Source organism: Pipistrellus hanaki (genome assembly GCF_964339955.1).
Source record: "Pipistrellus hanaki genome assembly, chromosome: 9".
NCBI classification, from domain to species: Eukaryota; Metazoa; Chordata; class Mammalia; order Chiroptera; family Vespertilionidae; genus Pipistrellus; species Pipistrellus hanaki.
In genome coordinates, this window is record NC_140511.1 from 56,362,269 (window position 1) to 56,381,496 (window position 19,228).

The 19,228-nt window shown below is 46.9% G+C and overlaps 1 protein-coding gene across 2 annotated transcripts in view; it reads left to right on the top strand.

Annotated features, from left to right (window-relative positions):
• The first annotated feature begins 764 nt into the window (after positions 1-764).
• NELL1 (neural EGFL like 1) overlaps positions 765-19,228 on the top strand; it is a 630,963-nt gene continuing 612,499 nt past the window's right edge. The window contains exons 1-2 of one of the 2 annotated variants that reach the window (XM_084895301.1): positions 765-1,123; positions 9,493-9,621. In XM_084895301.1, the coding sequence (XP_084751427.1) occupies positions 1,069-1,123; positions 9,493-9,621 (184 nt within the window). In that variant the 5' untranslated portion in view covers positions 765-1,068. The remainder of the gene's footprint in view (positions 1,124-9,492; positions 9,622-19,228) is intronic. The other variant, XM_084895300.1, reaches the window with a different exon arrangement.

Below are 19,228 nucleotides of genomic sequence, written 5' to 3' on the forward strand. Positions count from 1 at the left end.
CAGCTTTTCTCTTTCGAACATGGGGGTTGGGATGGGGGTGGGTGGGGGAGGGTCCTGGGAGAGGCGGACATGGGACCAGGAACGCAGAAGAGGGCTTTTGACAAAACCACCCAGAAAGGCATCCAAGGGAAATAAAATGATTAGGAATGTCCCCTAAGTGGCAGCATTTGCCCTGCAGAACCGGAAGGTTTGCAGAGAGGTTCCCAGACCCCCACGGCAGCTTGCTCCGCTGGGGAACCTTTTTTCTGCACCCGCTGCCTCAGCGCCCTCTCCGTGCACACCCCCCCACCCCCCGCCTCCCTCCCGTGCGCCGGCTCTGAAGGCCCCGGAGAGCACAGACCGGAGGTGCACGTGGGAGCCAGGACTTTGCCATCCATCCTTCCCCGCAGCTCCCTAAGCGCTCCTCCCCTCCAGCTGCCGGAGCGAATCCCGACTAATTGTCTCCCGGGAGGCGCTGGGCGCGCTCCGTGCACCTTCCCCGTCAGGGCTCTCCCCGGGGAGAAGCCCACGCGCGGGGGCCCCGCGGTTCCTCTCGGCCGGGATGATCGGTGGCAACTTCGGGAGCCCCCACAGCAGCGCCGACCAGACGGAGGCGGCGACAGCGGCGGAGCCAGCTCGCCCGGGCTGGAGCCCGTGAAACCGAGGGCGCCTCCCGCCTCCCGCCTCCCCTTGGGCCGCAGGTCCAGGGACTCCGGCGCCCGAGCTCCCGGGAGCAGCGGCGGCCACGCCTGCAGCTGAACGGGGGCAGGAGGAGAGCCTGATCCCCGCCCGATCCCGTCGGATCCCCGCGCCCAGCGCAACCTGCGGGAGTGGCCGAGGCGGCGCCGCCGCAGGGGCCGGGTCGGAGCCCAGCGCCGCCGCCGCCCGCCGTGGGGGGGGCGGGCCGGGGGCGGGGCGGCCGGGGCCGCCTTCCAGGGCGCGATCCCCGAGCGCAACGCCCGGCGCCGCCGCGCCACCTCCCCCGCCGCCGCCGCTAGCAAGTTTGGCCGCTCCGAGCCCCGCGCGCCTCGAGGTCCGGGCGCATTCTCCTGCCTCCCGCACGCCCCGCTTCGGGGACCCCCGGGAGCGATGCCGCTGGATGTGGTTTTAGTTGTGTGGTTCTGCGTGTGCGCCGCCAGAGCAGGTAAGAACGGGCTGGGCGGTCGTCGCAGGGATACAGGCAAAGGGGGAGCCCCTCCGCCGTGCCCGGCGCCCACCCCAGCGCCGGGGGACCTGGCGCCGACCCCCACGCCGGTCCGGGTCAGGGCGGTGTAGCGTGGAGAGGTCCCTCGGTCCTATTTGTCCTGCGCCAGGTGCCAGGGTGGGAAGTGGGACCCCCGGCTGGAAGATGCCCCCGAGGAGCACCCCTTTGGGGGGGGGGGAGGGCGCAGCCTCGGGGACGCAGGAGTGAGGGGCGCGGCCGCAGGAGCGCACCCTCCTGCCGCTAGGAACCGGCTTCCGGGTGGAAGCCCACCGCAGGGCCGGCCCGAGAGCCCGCACCCCACAACTTGAAAGGGGCACTGAAGCCTGTCTGCGCCCGCCGGCCGAGCAGGGGCGGCCCGGGAGTCGCGCCCGCGGAGGGCGCCGCTGGGGCTCCGGAGGGCGCGGCGCGGGGAGCGGGCTGCGTGCGAACCCGGGCTCCGCGCTCTCCTCGGCCCCTCCCCCCCCTTTCTGGCCCTCCCCAGCGGGGACTCCAGGAGCATTTACCCCGCCCTCCCCATGCCCCGGTGCCCCGTGCTGGGCTTACAATCACTGGGGATTTGGAGCGGTGGAGACAGTCGGGGAGATGTTCTCCAGCTCCACACCCGTTCTCCCTGCGCTGTGATTGCGGGTGGAGGTTGGGGAGGGGATGGGGGTGAGAACAAGGCTAATGGGAGTAATTTTCTGGTCCTTACTTGGTTTTGCCTGCAGACACGCAGTGGTGAGGACTCTAGGGGCACCTCCATCCTCCAGCTTCCACTCGGCCCCCCTGGGGTTTGGGGACCGGCTGTCTGCCGCCTTCTCCCGGAGGCTAGTTGATGTGGAGAGATGGGGATGAGGTAGGATGGAGTAGGAAACTGGCTACATTAGGGCTCTCGGGTGAGTGTGTGTGTAGTTTTTATTCCTACCCCAGCCAACCTCAGTGCGCGCTGCCGATTTTGAGCCTCAGAACCGGTGTGTAGTGATCCCCTGTGCGTTTATCCTTTCCTCTTTTACCGCTTCTTATTCCCCTTTCTTGGAGGCATAGCCTCCCTCCCAGGCTAGACTGAAAGTTTATCCCGAGGGCTGGGGAGAGGGCCTGGTTTGGGTTGGCTCAAAAGTTCCCTCCTCCTGCCCCAGGCGCCCCCCGCTGGCAGTGAGCTCGCCCGCCGAGGCCATGGGAGCTGGGCGATCCCCGCCGGCTCTTTCTGCTGGGACAGACCTGGGCAGCAGGTTTCCTTCTGCTTAGCGGCAGATTGTGTGTGAACTGATCCACGGACAAAACCAGTTCCCATCCCTTTCCTGTCTGCATCCGCGATTTCCAGGCTTCGGAGACTTGGCCCAGGCTCTATCTAGCCCAGAATAGTTGCTTGTTGAGTTCAGGCCCTAACAGGCTGCGTTAGTTTAAAATAATAATAATAATAATAATAATAATAATAATAATAAAAAATCCGGAACAAACTTGGAGAAATGCGCCCCCCGGAAGATCAGGGCGGGAGAGGCTAGTGCAGAGGGTGGGCTCCCAGCCAGGTGCTCGGAGAACTGGGCATCTTCAGAGGAGCCTTGGGAGGAACCTGGAAGGGGGGGGGGCACCCGCCGGTCCTTTCGCACCCACAGGTGCGCATCCCCACCGAGCCTGCCTGACTCTGTTCTCATTACTCCTCCGAAAAGTCTGCAAAGAGTGCCTCCATTGGGAAGTGGGCAGTGCCTCCAGGGTTCGATCTTCAAGATCAAGGTCTTTCCCCCTTCCCCACACCAACTCCTTTGCAGCACGTAAGCATTCTGTGGCAGGGAAGATTATCCATTCATTCCATGAACAGCTGAGGTCTTGCTGACCGCAGGGATTGCTTATGCAAAAAGGAAACGGCGTGGTCCTTGACTTTCAGGAACTTACAGTTTAGCTGAGAACCTTAGACAGGAACTGGAAAGCTTTAATAAATCAATACATTTATTGGGGTAACACTGGTTAATAACATTATATAGGCATCAATTCTACAATACATGATCTGTATATTGCATTGTGTATTCATTCCCATTCCGTCCCAAAGCATTGTATTCTTACTCTACAGTTTGGTGGAGGATGCTGGGAAGGTGGTGGGAGTGTAAGTTTGTCTTTAAAAAACACAGAGGGGGCGTAGTAGGAGTGGATTCTGGGGAGGGAAGGCTTTAATCAGGAGGCGACCATCGGGAGTGGTCTGGAAGGCTTTGCAGGGACAGGCGGACAAAGTGGGAAAGCATTTCAGGCAGAGGGCACAGCCTGTGCGAAGAAGAGCATGGCAGGGGCTGCCCCGGTGGTAGTGGCAGTTGCTGAGGGAGCCTGGTTTCCAGTGCCACTTGGCACTACTCCAACACCAGAGACCACACCTTTCTTCTGCAAAAATCATCGGAAGAATCAGAGAAGCCGTGAGGGTGTGTGGGAGGTGGGTGGGAAGGGAATTATATCTCAATTCTTTTACTAGAACTTATTGTTGCTTGAAGGGGTTTGCTCAGCAGCTTTCTGGGGGCAGCCTCTTTGCTTTTGCCCTAACCATCAGCTCTGCAACACCCATCCATCCTCCTAGGTAGCAGAGGCTGTCTTGTGATTACTTTATCAGGATCCAAACAGGCGCCTGGGAAGTTTATTTGTCAAGTGGCGCAATTGTTGTCTGGGCTGTTAACAGTCCAAGATGAAATAAACACGCGGGCCATTTAGGGCGCTGCTCCGATATCCTTGCCTTTTAATGGAAATGAGTAGATGATATCAGGCACACTTTAATTAAAAGCAGCGCTGCAGTGCGGTAGCAGTCACTCAGGAGAAGATGTAGTGATAGGTGTCACCGGAAGCTGCTGAAACGGCCCATTGTTCAGAGAACTTGTTTTACAGAGTAAAGAGGGGTCAAGATAGGTGGTGCTGTTCTCCAATCTTCTGTGGGTGAAAGATAATTCTGAGACTTCCAGGTACATTATTAATAATGAAAAGTTCCAAGGCTACAATAATAGCAGTAATGCCACATCCTGTCCACGAGTTTTCTCCAATGGCTTGGAAGTGTGAATGACATCAGTTCAGTGATTGCTCCCCCTTGGCTTGCCAGCGTGTTTTAGTCGCCAGGCAGGGGGCAGAGGTGGACCCAGGGGCCACCGGCTGGCAAGGAGAGATTCCTTTCTGAAACACCTATGCTGCTGATTAACTATGCGCTGAATGAATGGAGCTGTGGACAGAGCCCACAGTGATCGTGTGAAATGTTGGCTGATTGGAACAGGCCTAGAGCATATCCTGCAGGGATATTGCCTTTGGGGATATTAACGACTTCTGTAGGAGTCCGGGGACCCACGTTCTATCAGGTGGTTGTGAAATCCTGCTGTAAAGTGAGGTCTTGGAACATCTCTGCAGCATCACATCCCTCTACATGGACCAGGGGGGAGCAGCTGTCACCATGGACAATGAGCCAGATTAGATTCGAAGTGAGCCAGGCCCAGGAGGATTTGCTTGGGAGCGTAGGCCTGTTACTAGGAAGTGGACTGAGTAGGTTCTGGCCCTGAGTACTCCCCGGGCAGGGCTGGGGATCGGCCAGTAGCAGCAGCAGGTGTCCTAGGAGATTAGGGAGATGAGGGTGGAGGTTCCGAATCCCAGAGCCAGGCCCCAAGTGCCTCTGAGACAGTGACACTCTGCCTTCCAGGTTTTAAAACATATTTCTTCCATAGAAGGTTTTTTTTTTTTAATTTATTTTTTTTTATTCTGCTTAATGCCAGTTCTCAGCTCCAGCCATTTGTAGAGCACTTACAGCCAAAGTGGGAAACTTTAATAGAGTTTCCTTGGAAAGGGCAGCAGCTCCATGCTCGGACCAGAAGCAGAAGCATTAAAGTAGAATTATTTTTCATGAAACCAACCTCATACCTCATCAGGTCCAGGAGAGGCTGTGTAAATGCTATCTCATTAATACACTGTCTGACTCCTCAGGCAGTGTGCAAAGTGCTGCCTCTTACATAGGCTGCTACAGGCATGAGGCATTTTCATCCTGAGGGGGACCAATTAAAGGAAGAGGAGAGAACCGTATCTGGAAGCTTTACTGATTTCTCTTGTTCTGTTTCTGAGGGCTGTTTTCATGGCAAGAGCAAAGGGATTATCTTAAAGCCAGGGAAGCTCCTTCAAGTAAAGGTTGTAGGCCCTACAAACTACGGCCCGCGGTCCACATGCGGCCCGCAGAGGAGTCTGATCCGGCCCGCCAGGTTTTTTGGGCAGTGAGCGCAGCCGAGGTGTTACAGTAGGAATTAGTAGTTCATAGAGTCTGGCCCTCCAGCTCTCTGAGGGACCGTGATCTGGCCCCCACTTTAAAAAGTTTGAGGACCCCTGTTGTAGGGGGAGGAGTGAATATAGGTGTACTGGTAATGTATAGATTTTACAAAGCAAAACCCGAGGGAGAACCTTTCTAGTCACTAGGCAAGTGCAGGAGTTGGGAGGTAGGGGGCCAGGGAGCTGGAATGGCCTGAAGAGCTGGGCTTATGAAAGACAGATGCAGCGCACCTCAGATGTGCTGGGAGTGTTCACATCGTTACCACGGAAACCTCTGGAGGCTGGGAGGCTCTGAGAGGTGAAGGGATTTTTCCAAGGGCACAGAGTTAGTAGGGGGGTGAGAGAGGTTGAAACTGCTCCTAGTTTAGTGTTGTCTCCATAACACTTTCTGGGTTGAGGGCGCTATGTTCTCATTTGGGGACAGGGATCCAGGGGCACCCCCAGGGGTCTTCTGTCAGGTTTACAGAATCTGTTTGAGTGCCTCTTAGGCTTGTCCAGCTGCAGGGCTCCTAGTCTGGAAGATTTTGGCATCGTAAGGATGGGTCTTCAATCCCTGCATGCCATCTATTGCCACAATAATGTGTGTAATAAGCTACCAAAAGTTCAGTGGCCTAACACATTTATTAGTACACGTGTTTGGAGGTTGATCAGCTGTTGGCTGATCTAGGCCAAGTTGGCTGGCCATGTGTCCAGACTCAGGAAGGGTATCTGCTCCCTCTGTCTCAGTCTCTCTGGACCATCTCTGTGCAGAGGGACAAGAGACCATTCATGCTTCTGCTCGTGTGACATTGCTAGCTTCCCAATGACCCCAGCAAGTCACATGGCCAGGCTCAAAGTCAAAGAGTGGGGACTACACTCCCGCCCTAGTGGAGGGAACTACAAAGCAACACAGCCAAGGCTGTGAATATGGGAGGGGTGGAGATTTGAAGTCAATAATTTAGTCCACCACAGCCCTTTTAGAAAGTTTCCTTGGCTTGAATGCCATCCTGTCCTCTCATGGTTTCCCCAGATATGCATATTTCTCTGAGGTCATTGCACCCAAAGCGGTAATCATACATCAACTTACCAGTTAATTAATTGGGTCCTAAATTCAGGGCCTGCCATGTCAGGCCCTGGGCAAGGCGCTGGGGCTACGGGGATGCGTCCTTCTTCTCATGTCCTGCTAAGGGTCCTTTCCAAATTCCTGTCCAGAGGAAGACCATGGAGGTCCTCTGAGATCACTCTTGATTTAATTTCTGCCATAGAGGTGTGGAACACGATAGATCACACTGAAATATTAGCTCCTTCCCGGCCTTTTCCAGGAGCTCACAGCACTGCTGCTAGCTGAGCTCACTCTCAGCAGGAGGCCCATGCTACTCTTAGTTTAGTGTTGTCTCCACAACCCTTTCTGGGTGGAGGGTAGACACTCACTTAGCTCAGTGCTTCTTTGCACACAGTAGGTGCTCAGTCAGTCTTTGGGAATTGAGTCTGTGTGAGGGATGAGTAGTTTCAGGAGGCAGGATGGAAACTTAATGAAACCATAATGTAAGTTAGCCTATCCCACTCCTCTGCCCTGTAAACACACACCTGAAAGCCCTCCAATGACACCCCGTTCCAGGGCTCACAAGGCAGGCCCTATTTTTGGCCTCATTTCCTACCACTCTTCCCTCCACCAGCCCACTCTGCTCCAGCCACACTAGGCTTTTTTCTCTGTTCCTTGAACATGCCGACTTTGTTCCTGGTTTGCACTAGCTGTTCTCTAAACCTGGAGAGCTTCTCCCCCTCCCCCCAGGTCTCCCATTACTGGTACCTTCTCATCATTTAGTTTCAGCTCAGAAGAACCTTCCCTGACCATCCTTTCTAAAGCCCCATGCAACTTGCTTTCTTGATTGTGTTACTCTGTTTTGGTTTTTGCTAGCATTCACTGCTGTCTCAGATTATCTTGTTTCTTTCTTGCCCACTCCTCACCCCCTGCCCCAGGAATGCACGCTCAGGGAGGGCATCCCTGGAGCCTAGCAATGTGGATGTTACACAGTAAGCCCCAGGAATACCTGTTGGAAAAGTATTGAATGAATGAATGAATGAATGAATGTGGAATAAATGGATGGATGGAAGAGGGGCCTCTGGGTAAACCGGTCTCATATCTGCTGCAATGCCAAGGGGAAACTTTTAATCTTCAGGGCAGAGGACAAGGGAGGCCTGACACAAACGGAGCAGGCAGTTATAGGCACTGTGTCTTTAACTTAGCTCTTAGTCTGCTTTGGCTGTGACAGGCTTTAGCTTCAGAGACCCTTCGCTGACCCACCTTCTGTTGACAGAAGTCCTGATTGCTGCTCATGGGAAGAGCAAAGAGGGCAGATTGCCTTCCCAGATTGGTGGGGCAGAGGGAGGGAGGACAGATGAGGCTGTACTAGCTCATGATGTCCCCATGAACATCCACTCAGTCTCTCCGGGACACATTGGGCTCAGGCTCTCCAAATCTTGCCTCAGCGGCTGCATTACCATGAAAACAAAAGTTGACAGCTGCTGCTGATTAAAACATTCCCAACTGTGAAAGCAGAACCGCACCATTGAGATGCTAAGCGTAGACAGACACAGCTTTATGAATGGCTTAAACACAGTCCCTTAGAATGAGCTGTAGCCTTATTAATGCATATAATTGGGAGTCACTTGGCAGCCCTGGGTATATCATGCTGCAAAACTGTCCTCCCGGGGGGTGGTGATGGTAGGAGTGGCTCTGACACAGCCTTAGGGATTTGCCATTTCTTAGCCGGGGCAATAGTGGACTCAGGACCATGTCTCTGCATTAAAGTTCTCCAACAGTAGTCAGGGTCTAACTTTCTAGTTCCATATCTAGAGTCCAATGGATGGAATTGTACACTTGTTGTTCCAGGGACTCCTTTTTGGCCAGTCCCTCTGCCCCTTCTCTACCAGGGACAGGCTCTCTCTCCATTGCCCTCCTCTTTACACAGGTGGTTGAGCCTGATGAGTAGGGCGTGCTCACTGAGGTCTTCATTGGTGACAGGAGGTCAGATTTCGCTGCTGTATCTGACTCTGATGCCACGATTCTTAGGGCTGCAATTCTGTATCCACAGACCCTAGATCTACAAAAGCTCAGACACACAAAGTTTCACCCTAGCTGGTTTTTCTCAGTGAATAGAGCATTGACCTGCGGACTGAAGGGTCCCAGGTTTTAATTGGTCAAGGGCACATGCCTGGGTTACAGGCTCGATCCCTAGTGTGGGGGCATGTAGAAGGCAGCCGATCAATGATTTTCTTTCATCATTGATGTTTCTATCTCTCTCTCCCTCTCCCTTCCTCTCTGAAATAAAAAAAAATATATATATATATTTTTAAAAAGAAACCCAAAGTTTCTCCATTACTCACCTGACAGCAAAACCTACCCTGAGCTGTGCTCATTTGGTGGTGAAACTTGACCTCAATGGAGATGAGGCTATTTATAGTCTTTATTTAGCCAATTAGAGGAAAATGTCATACTTTTTGCTCCAGAAATACTGTATTTGATTATGGGGTACTGATTTAGGTTTTGCTGAAGATGTTGCATAATATGTAGTATTATATTACCTTTCTAATGTATGATATATTGTGAATCTGACCTATATTAGCCCCTTAAGGTTTAGAACAGTGGTCAACAAACTCATTAGTCAACAGAGCCAAATATCAACAGTACAACGATTGAAATTTCTTTTGAGAGCCAAATTTTTTAAACTTAAACTTTTTCTAATGCCACTTCTTCAGAATAGACTTGCCCAGGCTGTGGTATTTTGTGGAAGAGCCACACTCAAGGGGCCAAAGAGCTGCAGTTTGCTGACTACTGGTTTACGACAAGGGATTATCGGTCTTTAACAAATGGGGGTTTGTGTGGGAAAAGGGACCAGGAAATTATCATGTCAGGGGGATAACTGAGCAGAGTTGCCTTCTTTTCTGCCCAGCAAGAGAGCATCCCAAGCATCATCACTGGCTTCCTCGTATTCCCGGCCACTACTGGCTTCTCTAATTTCTGTTCCACATTCCTGCCAGCAGTCTGCATTTGAAGCCAAGACAGCCCTCTGTTTCTTTTTCAGTGCTGGGCTCTGGGATAGATCCCAACCTTCAGATGGATATTATCACCGAACTTGACCTCGTGAACACTACCCTCGGCGTCACACAGGTGTCCGGACTGCACAATGCCAGCAAAGCATTTTTATTTCAAGGTAAAGGCGCTTCTTCTTTGGCACAGGGCAGAGCGTGGGGATGAGGGCAGCCTGAGGGGTGCTCACCTGGCGTGTATTTGTTGGAAGATCATCTCTGCTGTGTCTCGTGTTACTGTCATAAGGAATGCTCAGGAATGCTGAGGGTGTTCAGATATTCCGGAGTTGTTCTGATGGTGTGAGAGGGGGCATGACAGGACATGAAATAACTGCTTTGCAGTGAGAAACTTCTCTGTGGATTTAAAAAAATGTTTCTATTGATTTTAGAGAGAGGAAGGGAGAGGGAGAGAGATAGAAACATCAGTGATGAGAGAGAATCATTGATCAGTTGCCTCTTGCATTCCCTTTACTGGGGATCGAGCCTGCAACCCAGGCATGTGCCCTTGACCTGGTTCATGGGGTGATGCTTAGCCCCTGAGCCACAGCAACTGGGCTCTCTGGGGATTTTGGTGGGGATGTAAAGTGGAATGAATTTGCAAAGTCCTTGAAAGCCATTGCCAGCCATATTTTTTTCTTTATTATCTGTACATTTACCTAAAACTACACCTTTTCCTGCATTTCTCATCTAATGGACACATCGTGAACACAGGTATCTTATGGCTCTGTTCTCTTGGGGGTGCTGTGTAGTGGGTGATGCCCACTACAATTGACTACAGTTCATTAAATCATCCAACAAGCATCCAAAGGCAGTATCATGTGCTTCTTCAATGCATGGGCTCCAGAGCTTGAGGGCCTGAGATCAGACTCCTACCCCGCCACTAACAAGCTTTGAGGCTTTGGGCAGTTACTTATCTGACTCTGCTGTGTCCTCATCTGAAATACTCATACTACCTCGTGAGGCTGTTGCCAGGAGTGAATCAAGTGATGTGGTTAAAACAGTGCTGGCACCAGGGAACCCCTCAGTAAGTACTAGCTATTATTATGGAACTCCTACTGCGAACCAGGCAACATGCTAATAGTAGGGCTACCAGCAAGCGTCATAAGCGAGGTACAGCCCCTGCTCTAAAATAGAGTGAGGAAAACAGTCATTACACAGGGGTTCTTGAATTCCAGTTGTTATACTTAACAACGAAGGGGATGTAGAGGCTGTCAAAGAAGAGTAGCAGGCAGACCTGGTTTAACTGGCGTGGGGAGAGGTACCCTCAAAAAGTGCTATGTCCTTTGAGATTTGAAAAATGAGTAGAAAAGCTGGTGTAGGAAGGGGTGGGGCTCAGAGCATTGCGGGAGAGGAAATAGTACCTATGAAGGTCTCAAGGCAGAAAGCGGAGGAGCATGGCTGAGGGTGGTGAGTGGCTGGAGAGGTAGGCAGGGGCTGGGTTGCACTGGGCCCTGTAAGCAGAACTGGTATTCAGCTGGGAGCCATGGCTGTGGGGGACTGATGATTGATAGGCGCAGTGTCCATTCTGATCAACGGGTGGGGATGTTCTTGTTATTGACAGTTGTAAATATTACTCCAGCCTGGTTATGTACTTTACTCTCAGAGCAGTGGGTGGAGGCTGGAGCAGGGAGTGACCCGATCAGAGGTGGTGGGGCAGCCTGGATAGTCCTCTGTGAAATGCCTGCCAGGATGTTTTTATGTTTTCTTGGCCTTTTGTGAAGATAACAAAAGGATTGTTTTAGAGCGACTGAACCATCAAGGTGGGGTGAAATTTACATATTTACTGTGCAGGTAACTTAAGCATTCAGTTATTACGTGATGACCCATAGGATGACGACAGGTATGTTCATTTCCACTTAGTCTTACTGAGGAATCGAAGGAGGTACGCTGGGTGTGGGTAGGAGAATACCGACGGAGTCCTCTCCTCTTCACTGTGCATCTGCGCAGGTATTGCTGCGTGGCCTTGACGTTCTTTGCCAGGGAAGTTGCTGACACTTGTCCACAGAGTTGCTGTGGGAGCCGGGCCTGTCTGTGAGCGTCGTGAGGGCAGAGGTTGTGAGGGCAGAAGTCGTGCCTCTCTAGTTCCCCCTTCACCTCCAGGGCCTGTATTCGGCATGGCACATAGACCTTTTGAGTTGAATTAAAATTCCTTCGTTCCATAATGCAGTTAACTATAATACAAAATGAAGAAGGAATGTCTTCTGTCCAGTGTGCACTATAAGAGGATCTTTGGCCTGCTCTCCCCACTATTCACTCATCTGTCTGTCCCACAAGTGTGGACATACTGGGCTAGAACGCTGCTCTCTCACAGCTGTGTTCTCCGCTTTGGAAGCTGCCTCTGGGATTCCTACCAGGCTCTAGCCACAGGGAGGGGTACTCGGCTGCTTCTGTGGGAAGAGTAACTTCATTATGGGAATTTGACTGAGGTCCTTGTAAGGACTATCGTGATTACATTGTGCCCACTTGGGTAAACCCGGATAATCTCTCCAGCTCAAGGTAATTTAATCACAGAGGCCGAAGTCCCTTTTGGGGAAACATAGTGTGAAGATATGGACATTTTGGGGACTTATTATTTTGCTTATCACAAAGTCTGCCCTCTGGTCCCCAAAAATTCATGCCTGCTGCATCCTAATGTCTCAACTCATTATAACAGCCAGGCGAACCCACCTTCAGCACTTTGCTTGGAAGTTCCTCTGCCAAATGCCCAAATTCATCACTTATAATTGCTTCCCTTATAAAACAGGACACAGTTTGGCTAAGATTTTGCTATTACATAACCAGGATCCCGTGTCTTTGAGTTTCCAATTCCAGTAACATGTTCCTTCTTTCCTTTTTAGCCCTCACAGGCAGTATTATTTTTATAAGCATTATTATTACTATTATTTTAAAATATATTCCTTTATTGATTTCAGAGAGGAAGGGAGAGGGAGAAAGAGCTAGAAACATCAATGATAGGAGAGAATCATTGATTGGCTGCCTCTTGCACACCCCCCACTGGAGACGTGCCTGCAGCCAAGGTACATGCCCTTGACCAGAATCGAACCCAGGACCTTTCAGTCCGCAGGCTGACGCTCTATCCACTGAGCCAAACCGGTTTTGGCAGCATTATTAATTTATTTTTATTTTTTTAAAATATATTTTTTTGATTTTTTTACAGAGAGGAAGGGAGAGGGATAGAAAGCTAGAAACGTCAATGAGAGAGAAACATCGACCAGTTGCCTCCTGCACACCCCCCTCTGGGGATGTGCCCGCAACCAATGTACATGCCCTTGACCGGAATCGAACCTGGGACCTTTCAGTCCGCAGATCGACGCTCTACCACTGAGCTAAACTGGCTTCGGCTATAAGCATTACTTTTAATGTTCATATTTTTAATAGCCTGTAGACAATGATTTAGATGTTCACTAAGAAAATTGAGGGGTTCTATTTTTTTAACCATGCTCTTTTCCTCATTCTGAGTCCCCACTTATCACCCAGATTTCTACTAACGTCCTGTGTGGTTCAGGGTTCCTCTTCAGGGTTCTGTGTTCTGGAGAAGGTTGCACACAAATGAAAAGAGACTGGAAAAGAGTTAATTTAGGAAAATGGAGGGCCAGGCGGGAGTCCACCTCTAGTGGGAGGACTACTACTGCTCTGGCCTTGCTATCCCTTTTATTGACGCTATCAGAAGCACCCATGTCCTTTAGGCAGGAAATTTCAATAATAGACAATCAGCAAGAATTTACATATGATTAATAGGTGGAGGTTGCTTTAACTATCAATGTCTCAACTAAACAATGAGTGATTAGCTCTGACCATTCAGAGCAATTAAGGTTGACCAGCCTTCCGGATTCTCTTTTCACATTTCTCTATTAGTGACAATGTTTGGTATCCAGCATACTAACCGTATGTTCAAGGCAGTTAGGCTTTTTTTACTGTGGTCTTCAAATATGTTTCAGTCTCATATTACTCCACAAAGCCACTTCCTGATACCAAAATCTGTATTAGTTTCCTATTGTTGCTATTACAAATAACCATGAATTAGTGGTTTAAAACAAAACATACTTATGATCTTACAGTTCTGGGGGTCAGAAGTCTAAATGGGTTTTAGGAAATAAAATCGAGGTGTTGGCTGAGCTGTGTCCCTTCTGGAGCCTCCACAGGATAATCAGTTTATTGCCTTTTCCAGTGTCCTGAGACTGCCACACTCCATGACTCCTCCCTACGGCTGTCTGACCACTGCTTCTGTAGTCAGATTGTCATCTCTGGAACTGATTCTTCCGTCTCCTTTTCTTTCCTTATGAGGACCCTTGCAATTATACTGGGCCCACACAGATAATCCAGGGTAATCTCATCTCAAGATCTACAATTTAATTACATTACAAAGTCTCTCCCCCCCCCTCCCCCCGCCCCCCCCCCCCCCGCCCCTTCCTAAGTAAGGTTACACATTTATAGCTCCTTGAGATTAAGATGTGGACATTTTTTTATTGGGGTGCATAATTGTGTTTACCATAGGATGGTTACCCACTATTGGGCAGAAATATTAACACTATAATGCTTTCAGGGTATTCCAAATAAGTCCTACTTTGCAGCACAGCACAGTCCAATAGAAATATAATATGATCTGTACCTGTAATTTTAATTTTTCTAGCAGCCATGTTAAATACAATAAACAGGTGAAATTAAATTATGTGGGTGGGCCTATATAATTAATTTTATATAGTGGTTATTATTTAACCCAGTATATAATATATATTATCATTTCCAAATATGGCCACAAAATTATTAATAGATATTTTGTAATTTCTTACAAAGTCTTTAACATCTAGTTTATATTTACAATGTATATTAATTTGGAAGCAAAATTTTCACCTGAAATAATTGCACTGTATTAGATTTAATAAAATTTAAACTCAAAAATGTTTATTTGCCAAGTTATTGCATACATATTAATTATCAGATTTTAAAAATTAAATAGGTTTATTGAAGTATAATTGATTTATAATGTTCATATTTGACATATACAAATTAATTTTTAAAATATATGTCTCTTATTTATTTTTCCTTAATTTCAGAGAGGAAAGAGAGGGCGAGAGAGAAAGAAACATCAATGATGAGAGAGCCTCATTGATTGGCTACCTCCTGCATGCACCCTACTGGGGATCGAGCCCACAACCCAGGCATGTACTTGAATGGGAATCCAACTGTGAACTCCTGATTCATAGGTCGATGTTCAACCACTGAGCCAACTGGGTGGGCTATATATAACTTTCTGTCTCATTATTTTTGCAATTGTTTTAGGGCTTATAGTTTATATCTTTAAATTAACACTGTCTACCTTCAAGTGATAGTCTACAATTTTATCTATGAGAAAATTTTAATAGTTTACTTCTCCCTTCCTGACTATTGTTCTATTATTGCTATACACTTTATTTTTACTCATGTTACAAACCCCATACTACATACATTGTTGTTATTTTTATCAACTCAATTATAATTTGAACATCTATAGCTAATAACAAATCAGTCAGATATTTGCTCATGTAGTTACCATTTTCTGTGTTCTTTAGTCCATTATGTCGATTCACATTTTCATTTGGTATCATTTTCATTCAGCCTGAAGGACTTCCTTTAACATTTCTTAGAGTGCAAGTCTGCTGGTGACAAATTATTTCAGATTTTGTATGTCTAAGAAAGTCTATTTTGTTTTCATTTTTGAAATATATTCTTTCTGGGTATAGAATACTGGGTTATCAGTTTCCTCCCCAATTCTTTGAAGAGGTTGATCCAGAGTCTTCTCACTTGTGTTGTTTCTGAAGAGAATTTGTTGTCATCCTATCTTTGTTCCTCTGTAGGAAATGCAACTTTCCCCTCTGCTTTTAAGACTTTCTCTTTATCACCGATTTAAACAATTTGATTATAACATATCTTGGTGTGGGTTTTCATCATATTCCTTGTGTGAGTGAATCTATTGAGCTTCATCAAATTGAGAAAACAAATTGGCCATTATATATTCAATGTTTTTGCCCCCCTTCTTCTTTAGGAACTATAATTACATATATCTTAGGTTGCTTGAAGTTGTTCCACAGTTCAATGATAATTGGTTCATTTAAAAAATTCTCTTCCTTTCTTTCTTTCTTTCTTTCTTTCTTTCTTTCTTTCTTTCTTTCTTTCTTTCTTTCTGTGTATTGGTGCAGGATATTTTTGTATTCTTATCGATATTATTGACTTTTGCTCTAGGACACAGTTAAGTTACTGGAAAACAATTTGATATTTTTGGATCATACTTTTAATATTTCTTAGATGACCATGATCAGTGCTGTGCCAATAGCTAGAGTAGAGTCAATTATTTTCCATCCTTCAATACTCTACCCAATCCCCATAAATCATGAGATTTTCTAGTTTAACTCGTGGGAATAGGTACTGTTCTCAGTCCTGAATATATGCTGGGCACGGTAATCTTTTAGATGGTGGTTCTTTGTTCTTGGGAAATTTTCTTACATGCATGCACTCATCAGTACTCCACTGAATACTGATTGTTGGAAAGACCCCTATTTTTCTTCCCTGGACTGTGGTCTCCTCTTATGAATACTGTCCTGTGAAATCTTCGTGCCTTGGTCTTCCCAGATTCTCAGCTTCCTCACTTCAATTCAGGGAGATTGCTGGGCTCTACCTCAGTTCCTTCTCCCTATTCCACAGTCTGGGAACTCTATCAGAGCAGTAAGCTTGGGTAATTGTAAGGCTCATTTCTTTTGTTTTCCATCTCTCAGAGATCACTGCCCTTCATTGACTCATATCCAGTGCCTTGAAAACTGCTGTCTCATTGAATATGTATTTTACATTTAAATTCAAATTAATTCAAATTCAGATTTATTTCTTCAGCCATATTTCAAGTGCTCAATTGACATATATGGCTAGGGGTTACCATTTTGGACAGCGCAGGTCTGAAGAGGCTTGCAGATTTTATTGTTTTACCACTGCTCAGTTAACATGGGAAAGCTACACAATCCTATCTTTCAATGTTAATGTATCATAACAACTAGCAAGCTACCTAAGCTCTTTATCACCATTAACTCATTGATCTTGGGGTAATAATATTGTATATGGTTATAGTGAGGGTGAAATAAATTAATACATATGAAGTGCTACATCAGTACTAATCCCAACCTTAACTCATTAAATGTGAGTCCATACATTTTTAAGTTATAGGGTGTAACTTTGGCCTTCTTCTCCTATGTGTATCAACTATCTTGAGTGTTAGTGATGTCAGATTTTAACCTGCAGAGATAGATTGGATAGTGGGGGATGCAGAGGACTGGAGAGTGGGCAGAAGATTAGGGCTCAGTCCTTAATTTCATCCTCCCTACAGCCATATAAGGAAAGTACTATTATTGCTGCCTTTTATCAATGAGTAAATGAAAATACTTGGAGGGAGTATTTAGGTTTGCCAGTGGACATGTCTCTTAATGTCTTCAAGCATCTGGAAATGAGAAGAATACACAGACTGATTGCAATAACTAAATGACAGTGAATGAGAAAGCACTTTGAAAAGTGTAAAGTATAAAAACAAATTTATTATTCTTTCCTTCATTACTGTTTATTTCTTCTCATATTTCACCATCTCAGTCCAGCTCTGAGCTGACACATATTAAGAGAGTGAAACCCTTTGTTTCAATAGTAGCCTATTAAAATATTGGTACATTTAAGTAGAAAGCTCACTTAACTGTAAATTCTCCTCTAACCCAAACTCTAAAGTTTGATAGGATTTACTTTGGGGCTACCAAGCTTTTTAAGGTTGTCTTTGTTATTGCTGTTCTTGTATAGTGCACAAAATTAAATCAGGTTTTTATTTTCTTCTTGCCCAAAACAAATTATGTTGTATTAGGGATTGGGGGTAGGGGTAGGAAGAATGAATGGCTATGTTTAAGACTGGTATCCATCTCCTGTAAACTAATAAACATCCTAAATACCAGTATTAGCATTTTTTAATTCATATGAAACCGTATGGTTTACCACCCCAAGTCAAGTCTCCATCCATTGCCATTTATTCCCACTACACCCTCCACATACTCCCACTCTCTTCCCCCTTCACAATCACCATACTGTGTTCATGTCCATGAGATTTTTTTTTCTCCATTCCTTCCCCTGAACCAGCATTAGACTTTTTAAAAATCATTTTGGAATACCTCTGCTTTGCCTTGACTGGAACCCAGAAGATATGAGGGTTTGGAACAATATTTCTTGACAGTGTCTTACTGTCACGTAGTTGGGAGGATGTGTCTGTCTATTGGTGTTTCATTTTTAAAAGCGAATTAGGATATGCATGAGTGAAAATTCTTTGTGTTGATTATTTCCCCTCAGAAAGTGCTATCTTTCATGAGTTCTATTTTAGGAGTTTCTAAAGAGAAAAAAAATTAGATAGTACCTTTCAAGTAACTTGTTTTATGTGACAAGATAGAACAAAGGCTAATGTGGGATACTTGCAGGAGACTATTGAGATTTTTAGCACCTGTTGGCATGCTAGGCTTTAATGCTAGATGTTGTGTAAGACACATCTGAATAAGGTGAAGATCTTGACCTCAGTGAGGTTCAGGTCTAGAAGGACAGACACTGCATGCCCTCAGACACTCTCATGTGGAGGAAAATAGAATTGGCTTGCAGTGGGGTATGGGTGAAGTCCCGAGTATGTAATTTCTTCTCTCTGGATAACCCAGGGAAGGCTCCTTGAGAGAGGAGGCGCCTGAACGAGGCCTTGGAAGATAAATGGGAATTAAATTTGTGGTTTCTGTTGCATAGGAGCACTGCCCAAGTGTATTCATTTTTACAAAACGATGTTTGAAGCTTGAGCTATTGCTCTTAATGCTTGGAAATTTGAGTAAGATGGAGCTACCCAAAGGGTTTGTTTAATGCTGATCTTCCAGATTTTCTGCCACCCACTGTTGCTCAAGTCTGAATTGTTTTTCCTGTTGATTGGATGCGCTTCGTTGCTAATTACCTCTGGGAGCATTTATGAGTCAACCTCACTTTGAGTGGAGTGATTTAGTGCAACTTTGCATTTAATCAATTAGTGGGGTGATTCAATTCACATACCAGCATCTCCCAAATATAGGTATTTTTGCTCTTGCCAAAATAAAACTCAAGCAGGCTGCTGGAGTGGAGTGGGCTTTTAAGTCCCTCTCTTGGGCAAATTAACACCTGCGCTGGCATGTTTTGGAAAATCATTAAGTGGTTATGTGATTAAGTGTATATCATAGAGCAAATAAACTCTGTATTTATTTCCCAAATCTGAATATTTCTAACATCTGCACTGAGTCTATTTTCTCAGTCATTCTCCTTCTCCATCAAATAGCACAGTAAGGAAAGCAGAGATGGGGAGAGACAGCAGAGAATATAAAAAGATAAGCATTCTTTAGAAACTGTTAGGTATATGAGCCAATTCCATACTAACAAATTGAACACGGGCAAATCACTTTACTTCTTAGACTTTGTTTCCTCTTCAAACATTATTACCCCTTATATTGGGTAATAATGCAATGTCTGTGGTACAAGAGATTTTTAAGGATTAATTTTGAAAATATAAATTTAATAGAGGCCTGGTGAACAGATTTGTGCACCTGTGGGGTCCCTCGGCCTGGCCTGCACCCTCTCTCAATTTGGGACCCCTTGGAGGATGTTGGAGGCCTGATGGCCCAAACCCCACAGGCCAGGGCCTCTATGTATGCATATAAAATCTTTGGTTAATCTCTTTCCTCT